This window comes from Ruditapes philippinarum, unplaced genomic scaffold, assembly GCF_026571515.1.
Source record: "Ruditapes philippinarum isolate M1 unplaced genomic scaffold, ASM2657151v2 ctg3452_1_1_1_1, whole genome shotgun sequence".
In the NCBI taxonomy this organism is placed as follows: domain Eukaryota; kingdom Metazoa; phylum Mollusca; class Bivalvia; order Venerida; family Veneridae; genus Ruditapes; species Ruditapes philippinarum.
Window position 1 is genome coordinate 86,729 of NW_026864458.1, and position 12,867 is coordinate 99,595.

General features: G+C 31.7%; 1 protein-coding gene across 1 annotated transcript; it reads right to left on the reverse strand.

Annotated features, from left to right (window-relative positions):
* Positions 1 to 1,641: 1,641 nt before the first annotated feature.
* LOC132725678 (uncharacterized) lies at positions 1,642 to 8,011 on the reverse strand. Its single transcript, XM_060710854.1, has 3 exons — positions 6,878 to 8,011; positions 5,986 to 6,115; positions 1,642 to 1,664 (listed from the first exon to the last, which is right to left on the reverse strand). The coding sequence occupies exons 1-3, from the start codon at positions 7,457 to 7,459 to the stop codon at positions 1,642 to 1,644; spliced, it is 735 nt and encodes a 244-aa protein (XP_060566837.1). The 5' UTR covers positions 7,460 to 8,011.
* Positions 8,012 to 12,867: the final 4,856 nt, after the last annotated feature.

The following is a 12,867-nucleotide window of genomic DNA, read 5'->3' on the forward strand; positions in this document are numbered from 1 at the left end:
TATTTAAGATATACGATATGCAATGTAACCATCCAGCTAAAAACATAAAATTAAGTCTTTTATATTGTGTGCATACATTGAAATTCAAAATATGTTGAAATCAATAACTTATAATCTATATATATCAGATATACGACATAAGTAATAGCGGCCATTTTGGTATGATATTGGTATGATAGTTGTTTGAATTTAAATTCAATAATCAACCAAGAACACTATTTAATATCACTGATTGCGATATATCACAATGAGAATGTATTATTTGAAAATACATTACGATGAAAAGACAAAATATTAAAAACCTTTCTTACCATTTATAATAGCTGTTATATCCACATTCATCAAGATAAATGATTAAATCAAAATGTAAGTAAATAATAATAAAAAATAATAAAAATAAAATTATATATACAATACAGTGTTGAACGCTTTAATAATCTGTTTAAAGTATACATGTATATTTTGCTACAATACTAATCTCATTACTTCGTTCAAACGGATTAAAGATCTTTACTACATAGGCTATCATGATCAAATGAACAATATTATGATAAAAGATTAAGAACAAACCACGAAACAAAGATCAAACTGGATGCTTTTTTTAGAAAGATTAATATAAACAATTCTTTATCAAATTTACGCATCAATGTTCACTTTCAATAAAATCAAAACCTTCAAAATAGCAAAAGTTGAGTTCAAAGTGTCTTATTTAGTTCTTCGTTCATGGTCTTGTTACATAAGCAGATTTCGTTAACAATTTGGCAGCATTACAGTGGAATAGAACGGAAAATATATAAAAAAGAAAACCTACTGAAAAACATTTATATGTAAATTCATTTAGGAATTGTTCTCTGTTCTTTTATTTTACCTTAAACTTTTGAGAAATTTCGTTATCGGTCATGCTTTACTGACAAAACATTCATCTGTAAAATAAGAAACAAGTTTATCATTTGTTTTTAGTATAAATTATTATCATTACAAACAGATTGGCCTACCACAGAGTTTCTGCTAAGCACATAACATGCAAGCTTTGTATTGATTGAATAATATACAAATGTATTATAAAATCGTGCTAGTCGGAAATATCGATTTGATTCAGATGAAATAACAGATTTTGAGAATAAAGGAAATAATAAATAAACAACTTTTAAAGAAATTTACTATCTTGTGTAGAATTTTTAAGATAACTAAATAGTTTGCTAAAGTATTTATCTGCTACATATTTTACATACTAATATATCAAATCATGCTAACGCATGGCATTAAATTTTAGTAAGTTTATTCCACTTAAACAAATGCAGGAAAGTTTTTTGTTTCTGTAGTTGTGTCATCAAAATCTAAAGTATTGGTAATCATACTATATACTATATTCATTACATGGTTTAATGTATATCCCCTGAATAAATCGATACGAAAGCTGCATCTTATGAAATACTTTTTTCTAAAAATAATTAACAGTATTATTATACAGGTTCCATAATCTTATGGTTGATTCACGAAAGAGTTGTAACATATAGAATATCTCTTCAATTTAACACGAATGAATACAAATGTATTGTCCTAAACAGAATAAACTGTTCCAGAAAAAAATATTTTTCTGCTATTCTATGTAGGATTTTGTCCGTTTAAAACATGTTCATATTAAGACACCGTGCTTACAGAACCTGAAAATATATACAGGAGTATGTATATTCAAGCATACGTTTGCTTTTCAATAATGTTTCATGCCTTATGCTTCAAAATGGTTGAAATATATTTTGTTTGAAAGGATATTAATATTCGAGTGTACATTTATATTTTATGAAATGTATACATACTTTAATGCCCGTCAATGTAAACGAACGGTATTCTTTAGTTTTACCATCACATAAATGAAAACTATGCATTACAAATGAGCCGTGTCATGACAAAACCAACATAGTGCGTTTGCGACCAGCATGGATCCAGACCAGCCTGCGCATCCGCGCAGTCTGATCAGGATCCATGCTGTTCGCTTTCAAACCCTATAACAAGTAGAGAAACTGAAAGCGAACAGCATGGATCCTGATCAGACTGCGCGGATGCGCAGGCTGCTCTGGATCCATGCTGGTCGCAAACGCACTATGTTGGTTTTGTCATGACACGGCTCAAATATACAAAATCGAATACCTTTAACTGGAATCTGCAGGAGACACATCTGTGATACGAGAATTTTACTGCATATAATTATAAGTCTTACCCCTAGTTGGGTTTATCATTACAAAGCTCCATTTACTCGTAATGTTATATCTCATAGAATTGAATTACCAAATTTTATGTTTAGATATAAATCAGCAAATTGACTGCTCTAAATCAAATGAAATAGGGTCTAAGTTTTACGTTTACCTTGATTTTATTTAAGTTATAGAATTGAACATTTGACATCGATTTATCGATAGAATCTGAAAAGAAAACAAATATTTGGCCGGAACCTTCGATTAAGACAATCATAGTCAAAAGCAAAGCATACAGCAATATTACAAAAGATATCTCACAATCTTTGTGATATCTGTGAAATAAAACAGCAATTAAAATTGTGTTAAGTCAAGAAAAGATGTCTCTTGTTTTGCTTATTATCATAAAATAATCAATATACAATCCATTTTTATTGGTAAGTTTAAAGGAACTCCACTGAGGTTTTTTGACATGACTGGACTGGAAATAAATTTCTGGATATTAATGTTCCATTTGATGTAGGTCTAGACTTAAAACTTGTGTGCATAATATCAGATCATTCGCTCGCTCCATTTTTTGAGAATCATCATTCTAATTGTGAAAAATATCCAAATAAATCGTGCTAACAACAGCACAAATACAATTTTTAATTTTTGTGTACATTTCTTAATTATCTTTTGCATATATTTCTGTTTTAAGTGTTCAAGTTGATTTGTGTAAGAAATCTAATGTTTTAGACCTTTGGAACTCAGTGGAGTCCCTTTATGATATACATAATCCTGTAACGATAATGTCAGCAAAAGCAGAACTATTGCTAAATTAATCATTGTAAACTTGTTTTGATAACGCATGTATATCTGTCACCATAACGATTTAATGACACTATTTTGCTCTATTTTTAAATATCACAAGCTACAATATCATGTTCTGATCTTTTAAAAGAGTTAGTGCAAGATACATTAGTTTTCTTGAACAAGAAAATAGAAGAAAAATGTCATCACCTGAACAATATTGTCTTGTCAAAAACATGATAAGTTCCTATTTTCAATGACATAGCTTTACATTGTGGCTCTAAATCTGCGTAGAATGATAACCGTTATTTGAGGTAATATAATTTCTTCTTTGTTGTATCGTTAAATCTTTAAGTGCTAGAAACTTACTACAGTTAGTCATGAAACTGAGCTGTCTCAGGCAAACCTCGGGTATGATGTAATTTATTATAAAGGATTCTTTATCGGCGGGAACATTCGATCTAGCATCTGTACTTAAATCGACCCCTTCTATATTTGGTGGTTGTATTAGACAATAACGTCAGTTATATCATAAAATCTAGAGTAAAATATTTCATAGGTATTCACACAAAAAAACTTGACTTATATTTTATTATGAGGTTATTAAACATTTAGTACAATTTGAATTATATTGGACGAGTACACAGCTGTTAGCACATCGTCCAATATAGGTTTTACAGCTGTGTACGTATCCAACAGGATCAGTATTGTTCTCATTCCTGTTTATAATGACCTCTTTATTTCCCACCACCATTTCTTTATATTTTGAACAGCGACAAACAAACATTTTAGACTCTAGAAATAAAAACGAAGCTATAAAGGGTATAATATGGATTTAGTATGAACCTTTCGGACTCTGACAATGAAAACGATACCATAATGGGTATGAAATGGATTTGATATGGACTTTTTGGGAAATGAAAAGGAGACTAAATTTATAAGATTTGATCCATTAACGATTTCTATTGGAACATCACGTGGTAAAATGCTAAAAGTGCGGAAGTTATATTTTATAAGATGTAAAATAATATTAGATATGAATTATATGAACATCATGTTGCTTGATTACAAAAACAAGAGCCACCACCTAGCGGGGCCACATCAGAGAAAGAAAATTATAGTAAAGAGTATTCCTACAAAACAAAATTCTTATGTAGCAAATAAAATTCAAATTTCATATTTGACATGGATTCAAACGTCAAGGTCACGTTTGAATTTCACTTTTTACCAAAAATGAATAAAATCCATAAATAAATTACAAAGTTATTTAAGCAAATTTCAATTATTTGACCTTGAAGGTCAATTTTAATCAAAGGCCAAAGTCATATCAGAATAATTCAACATGTCGGTTTTGTTATATGCGTTATTTGTGTTCAAGTATTCAATATGTAAATATCAAAGTAATGACATTTCAAGCAACTTTCAATAATTTGTCAATAAAAGTTCGAGGTCATATCAAAGTTATTTGACATGTCGGTTTTGTTAAATGTGTTCTTTTGTCTAAGTATGAATCAAATCTGTAAATAAATAGCAAAGTTACTAGTACATTACGTTCCTTTTGGATCCCGGCTCTTATACTGGAAGAAGACATGTATAACAAAATTTAAGCAAATTTCAATAATTTTCCTTGCCGGTCTTGAATATCTGAATTATTCAACCTGACGGGTTTGTAATAAGGGTTATTCTGTCCAAGTGTAATAAATAACTAAGACTTAATTAATGGCCGCTATTGTAGCAAAATTTACTGATTTGACCTTAAGTGTCAATGTCAAATGTTACGGTCAAAGTCAAGTTCAATTAAATCATCTTTGATGCAATGCCCCAAAAATTGGTTTGCGCCAATATGAAGACAATGCATCCATTAATTACTAGTACAAAGTTATAGCAAATTATAGCAAAAGAATTTAAATTACAATAACTTGACATGGTAAAGGTCATTTATGAGTCAAGGTCGAAATGAGTTTGATTTTAAAGACATTGTCTTTAATGCGGTTGTGCCGAAGTATGAAGACAATCCATTCATAGATGATAACAAAGTCAAAAGTGGCAAAAACAAGCAAAAATCATTAATTTAATCTTGAAGGTCATTGTCATTCATGAGTTAAGATCAGTTTAGCAGTCTAGTCGTGTCTGCTTAAAGGGTTGTTGTGTCCAAGTACGAAAACAATCCATTAAGAATGTAAGCAAAAAGACAAACGTTAAAGTTTCTGGACGGCAACGGTAGCAACAACCTGACTGTATCAATAGGTCGAAATTTTTCTTTGAAAAGGTCATGATAAAAACTGTAAAGTTAAGTCAATGTGATGACATTTGTGTATTGAATATACGTTTGTATTTTTATTCCGAAAAATATCGTTATAACGTTTTAAAGATCATTTCAATAAATCACGAATAAAAGAACCATCTATTTAAAATGTGTATCAACTGGCAAGTGCCTTTGACAGGATTTGGTTGCGAGTATACAAATTATTTAAATTATTTTAATGGTAAGTCAGTCACAGAGATGGCAGTTTTTCCTTATTTGCCCAGTGTATAAAAGATTGATAAAATGGTAGTTAACACATGCTTTATATCCTGAAATATGAACACTCCGATTATGCCAACTGTTATGCCACTGAAAACGACCCCAATCGCTGTTGAAGAGCGCCTTTTGTCGTCTGCGCTTGATTTTCGTCGTCTGTATTTGGAAGAATCTTTGACATCGACAGTCATGTCACTAATTAAGAGGTCAAATTGTTGTATTTCTGTTTCTGTGGTGTTTACTTCGTCAGTGCATGTTGAACAGATGTAATAACGCTCTATATGTTATAAAATATAAAATAAAGATCAAGCAAGGCTAAGATAAAGTGACATAAATTAAACCCTTTCTTCAACTAGGCCCCTAGATATAATATTTATCAAATGCTAGTCTAACGTGACAAGTATAGAAGTACTTTGAATATTTCTTATAATAATATCATTTTACCGAAATTTGGATCTATTCATGACTATATTATTTTACCTTTTGTGAAGGCGTATGAGCCCGGTAGTTGTACTGTTGCACATTCCAGCTGTGGTGTTGGGATGCAAGTGTCATCTTGGTTATTCAATTTGTCATAAATGGAGGTATCATAACAAGGACCATCACATCCCTTTATCAATTGAAAAACAAATCATTCTCATAATATTGTCGGTTCATTGCAACAAAATTGAATTTGAAAAAAGTGTATACATTGCAGAAACGCACAGCAAAGATTATATTATGTAAACCAGTTAAAACGCCATCTGTACATCTTTTCCTTAAACTGGGCTGGTCAACTGTTGAAAATAGATGAACGTATTATGTAATACTGCATTAAATCTAGACAAGGGTTGAGTCCTTCATACATTTTCAAACTGCTAAAAGAAGCAAGATACATATAAGACCTAATACAAGATATATCAAAATCAATTTAAGAATTTAAGCTATGCTCTTTTTGTTTTCAAAAGAAATATGAAAAAATATTTACTTTATATACAATTCAAATGAATCTTCATGAATGCATGTGTCTGTCGATTTAAATGTTTGTTGTTTACACTTTTTGTGTGTGTACATATTTGTGGCTTTCTTTACCTTGTTTAAACGAAGACCATATTGTAAATAACACATGAATTTCTTAATATGTTACCTTCATGAAATAAAGTGTTATCATTTTTGTTTTATATTTCTAAAAGAAACTCTTTACTATTACCAAAATAAGTCATGCTACAATCTAAACTAAATGTAGAACAAACGTGTATTTATTATGGTATAAAATAGATATATTGTACACGTGTATATATACATGTATATGCATAGTTAATTCAAAAAGACCATATTTCACAACCCAGATAATTATATAATCGCAAGTATATTTTATGCATTAAAAACTTACAGATTCCATATCTCTGTAACTGAGTGTGAGCGCATGCGCAAATACTGCATACTTGTCATAGCCAAACACATACCCACCAAGTCCGCCCCCAGAACCAAGCTGCTGGAACACGTGGGTCTGCTGAGTTGAAATAGATATAGAAGCAAACGATACGCCGCTATAAGGAATTTCTTCCCATTCTGTAGCATTTGACAATGTTTTTCCATCATATGTCAAAGATGATGTTATATCCGTATCAGTAAATATAACTGCCGCAGCAAATTTGATGTTATTATCTCCTGTAACAGTTGGTCCGGCCACAAACGTAACGGATTCCCGTACGAATTGTTCAGTTGGAGTAACACGGTACATAGTATACATCAATCCTTTCGTACGCAAAACAAAGTGTGTAACACCTATTGGCTTATCAGCTACTATATAGTAGGATTTGTCAACAATAACAAAGTCAAGCACTTCTCCTGCGTCAGTCATTCTGTACTGCTCAAATGTATATGAACTTGAAACAATCTTAATATTTGTTTCTGCTTTTGAGGCTAAGATCCAAATCCGGTCGTTTAGTAGTTGAAGATCTTGCCACAACATAAGAAAGACCCCATCTATTGACAGGCATTAATTGTTCTTCTGTAAAGTCTGTATTGCTTCCATCGTAAAAAGTGCCTATTGTATTTTCCAACAAAAACATGAATCGGGTTGTTCGCCAACAGTTTCATCCCAACCAAGCCGTTTCCTGCGATGAATTTAATATCCTCAAAGTTTAGTTGTTCTGACACTGTTTCATAAGTGTAAAATGATTTCTTACCAGCAATGTCGCCTGACGTTAATGTCACCGTGTTACCGGGCGGCATGACAAAAGTGACCTCAGTGTCTGAGCTTACGGGTATTATGCCAACCAAACATTTACTCGGCGAACTTGTGTTTTGAGAGCAATATGGTGTAACGTAAAATTCATATGCAGAATACGATACCGGAATGACTGTATAAGCATCCAGGGCATAACTTCGACTATTCCGTGCAATCACTGTCACATTGATATCTGATCGTAAAGATATAACATGTTTCTGTGCATAAACTGTGTCTGACATGAACAAGTAGTTTGTCAGATTTCCCAAATGGTAACCACCATTACCATTGACCGAAATGTTACTGTAAATACATAACAGTGAAAATTTCATAATGAATCAGTTCTAACGTAATGATTGAGTTAAATTGTCGTATTAAAATACTTTGTCACGAAACGAAAACAATATTCGTACTTGTTTCGCACATGATTGTGATTTTTGCATCATTCATTTGTAATAACGTCGAGTTGATGACATCATTAAGTTCAAAAACATTTGTTATAATACAAGTACGTACATTTTGGAAGTAAAGTCAGACTCAAGATTCAGCCTGTCTTTTGTTTACGAACGTGTTTTTAAGAAGAGCAAAACTAACATATTTCCTGGAGCTTAAGCAATTCATTATATGATTATCATAAGATCTCTTAATTGACACTAGTACAAATGACATAATTGTTTTATTTCAATGTTGTATATTAGAGATATATACAAAATGCATAATAGGAGCATGCCTTTTTTGCAATGTTTGTAAAGAAAAATACGGGACACAAACCTTGTAGAATCCGGAAAGCCAGCGATGCATGTCGTGACGTCAGCAATTTGTGAGTTGTTGTTTATAATGATATACATGTATTCGGGATTTGCTGGGCGTCCATGACTGAAGTACACTATGTGGAAATGGTTTCCTGGAAATCGTAGAGTTTTGAATTATTGATTATTGTCACGGACAGTAAAAAAAAATCTTCATTTTATTTTTTTTTTCTCAATTAATTTGGTCTAAACGTTAAGAAGTAGGTAAATTACTGAGGGCTGTCAGCTATTGCAAGTAGCAAGGTATTATAAATCGTATGACAATGCAAGGGATTAGATCACGCAGTAATAGAACAAGTTTGTTTCTTTAAAAAGAAGCATGTGAGAGATCTTTTTGTAGCTGTGGAAGATTTGTTTAATACGAAAATATTTGGAGATATTTTTGCATCAAAGGCACAATGACTCTTTATAAATTACAATTATTTAACAAAATAGAATGAATTATGCATGTATATATTGAATATAGTATCACTATGAAAGTTTGTTTTACACTTCATTTTTTAATGTTTTGAAAGATTATATGCCGGAGAAATGGACATTAGGATCATACTTTTTCTGTATAAAGGGAACAATTTATGTTATGCTATCAAACTAGATTAAATAATTCATATATACTAAAAGTGGTATCAAAACAAAAGTTTTTTTTGTAAAATTTAATAATCAAATTTTCGATTTATCTTTTGGTAAGTATATGGAAAAATTTCTTCTGCAATAGAGATTTTCTAAAACGGGCAAAAAGTATGATAATCACCAGATTTACATAAAAAAATGTTTATATCATTTGATTTCAATAAACAGTATCTAAAGCTGCATCCCTCCAAACACAATTTCAAGAACATCAAACTTGAGCAAAAATTGTGCCATTTGCGCCAAAAAATCTCCGTTGCCTAATTTAGTCATACCGGTTCAAAAGTTAAAGTTTCGTCACACGGTTCACTTGGTCAAATAATAGTGCATGGTGACATTGTAGCTTTAATAAATGTTCACTGTTACTATTTTACGGATCATAAAATCAGAAAACAATAATCGATTTACACAGTTTTAAAATATCAAAACGGAATGAACCATTGCTCGTACTGTTAAGTAACATAAATGATATTTTCCGATTTATACTTGTACCGATTTGTACACTTCGATGAAGTTTAGTCGTATTTTGAATAACATTTTTTGTAGACTGGTTCTATTGCTTTAAGATTTAAAATGCGATGCATTAGCTTCTATTTGATACGCAAAAATGGAACCCGCCAACAAAAAAAAACAAAAAAACAAAATCACCCACCCTCCAACCCACCCACTGACAGAGTATAACATGTCCATAAAACAAATTTACATACCTTTACAAACAACTGGTTGAATAAAATATGGTATAAATAGTGCAAATGTTAAAGTCAAATATCTAGATTTTTCCATCCTCATCATTCTATAAAGTCAGAAATATAAACGAAATAAACGTGTCATGCCTTTGCGTGAGAACTAAATTTACATTTTAACGGCTTTATAACGTAATTGTCGAACAGAATTATTTCGATTTATCTTAGTAAATAAATATTTCTAATGGAAAGTTTCTCATTTCCGGTCATCATTTTGTCTCACTTATTTTAATATCGATTGCTAAAGTACTTACATTTAGAACTTTTAGAAATGACAACGATTTTTCATTCATAAGTTCGTGAACTTATTAAAGGTGTTACATGTATAATTGACATTTTTTTCAAATGCCATCTAAACTTTATATTATTATTTTGTATTACATTCTTGACAAAAATACAAAAAAAAAAACACGAATGTTGTTCGCTAACCAACTCTATTACAAGTAGAGGAACTGATAGCGAACAGCATGGATCCTGATCAGACTGCGCGGATGCGCAGGCTGGTCTGGATCCATGCTGGTCACAAACGCACAATGTTGGTTTTGTCATGACACGGCTCAATTATATTGATGAAATATTGGTAAACAATAAATAAAAAACACACAACATCTCAAGATGAATGGAAACATGAACTGTTATTACCCGAAACTTTTCAATGGAAAAAAGTTTATACAACTGTTCACAAAATTACGTCAGATACTAACTTAAGGTACTTCCAAATAGAATCCTAGCAACAAATAGATGACAATATGTGTTCTTTTAGTAGGGAAAATAACGAAACACTTTACATCTATTTTATAAATGTCGTTATGTTAGTCAATTTTAGCAGACTAAAAAAATTCATTAAATCTAAATGTCCGAATATAACAGATTATGAACTCTCAAAAAAAAGTTCTTTTTGGTATAACTGATCCAAAGAAAACGGATTGAACATTAAATTTTATTTTTCTTGTTGCAAAAAGATATATTTACACGTGTAGGTATAATAGCCTAAACTTCAATATACAAACTTTTCATAATATGTTAGTTCTTCATTATAAAGTAGAAAAGTATATCTAATATCCTTCCAGTAAGTGGGATAATTTATTGTTAGATGATCTCCTTATAAAACTCTCGTCAATATTACAGCTCCCAATTGAATAATTATCTGAATATATTCTTACCTCACATTAAAACACATAGAAATTAAATGTTAAAAAAATGATAATAAACTATATCATCCAAAGTCAGAGAGGTGTCATATACATGTAGAGTGTTTTTTTTCTCATTGTCTTCTTTCATTATAATGTAATACATATATTTTGGTGACACATCATAAACTAGAACTGTGTCCAACAGTGTTAAATTTGGTCGCAGCAAAAAATTCCTTCCTTTACTTCCATCTACACATTAAGGTTGTTCATCCCTGGAAGTTTAAGCAAAATCTGCCATCCGGTTTAAGAGGAGTTGCATTCACACAATTTCTAAATGGTATATAGTGAAAAAATCAACAAAGGGCCATAATTCTGTTAAATTTGGTCGCAGCGAAAATTCCTTCCTTTACTTCCATCTACACATTAAGGTTGTTCATCCCTGGAAGTTTAAGCAAAATCTGCCTACCGGTTTAAGAGGAGTTGCGTTCACAAAATTTCTACATAGTATATAGTGAAAAATCAACAAAGGGTCATAATTCTGTTAAATTTGGTCGCAGCGAAAATTCCTACCATCTACACATTAAGGTTGTTCATTCCTGGAAGTTTAAGCAAAATCTGCCATCCGGTTTAAGAGGAGTTGCGTTCACAAAATTTCTACATAGTATATAGTGAAAAAATCAACAAAGGGCCATAATTCTGTTAAATTTGGTCGCAGCGAAAATTCCTTCCTTTACTTCCATCTACACATTAAGGTTGTTCATCCCTGGAAGTTTAAGCAAAATCTGCCTACCGGTTTAAGAGGAGTTGCGTTCACAAAATTTCTACATAGTATATAGTGAAAAATCAACAAAGGGCCATAATTCTGTTAAATTTGGTCGCAGCGAAAATTCCTACCATCTACACATTAAGGTTGTTCATCCCTGGAAGTTTAAGCAAAATCTGCCATCCGGTTTAAGAGGAGTTGCGTTCACAAGATTTCGGAACGTACGGACGGACATATGTACGGACGGACAGATGGACGGACAAGTGCAACGCTATTATGCTCCCACTTTGTGGGGGCATAAAAAGCTTCGGGCCACCAGTACATCATACATACATACATATTTTACACTTCCAATACAGATGATATTTACTCTCTCTAGTTTCCATTTAGAATCGCGTGGTAAAAAATGCTTTAATTTCAAACATTTACATGTATGTTGTTTTACATCAACATACAACATTATATTGATATTGAGATTGATGGAGCTGTCACATACATGTTTGACTCATCGTGAAGGCGGGGGTGCTCCTGACTCCCGACCCTAAATAGGGGTCGAGGGTTGGGAGTGCAACTGGCACGGCCTGGAACGCGCGTTGCCTTTGAAGCTTCTAGGCCCCAGGTCGTGCTCTGGTTGAGTTCAGGCCCACGATAGAGTAGGCGGAGACAGTTCCGGATGATTTTAATATTATTTGTTTAAATCTTTTTATGTAGAGTAATATGTAATTGTGTATTTTGAGAAACTAGGAAGAAAAACTAAGCAATTTTGTTCTTCTAATAAAGGGAAGTAAATTTGTTAACACTTATGTTAGGTAAATTATCGTAGTTATCCTTCTTTATGAGAAGTCATTGTATTAAAACATATAAAGATTCTCTGATAATCGAAATATGTCGATAAACTATTCCGTTAGGAGACATGGTATTGTGGTTTATTTTAATTAAGATAATCCTTGTCCATGGTGTTAATAACTCTACCTACTATGTTATTAATTATGTGAACTATACATAACATAATACTTTCATATTATATTCTAAACCATAATCCAAGGGAACCTAATCTATTTTTCGTATACACTTT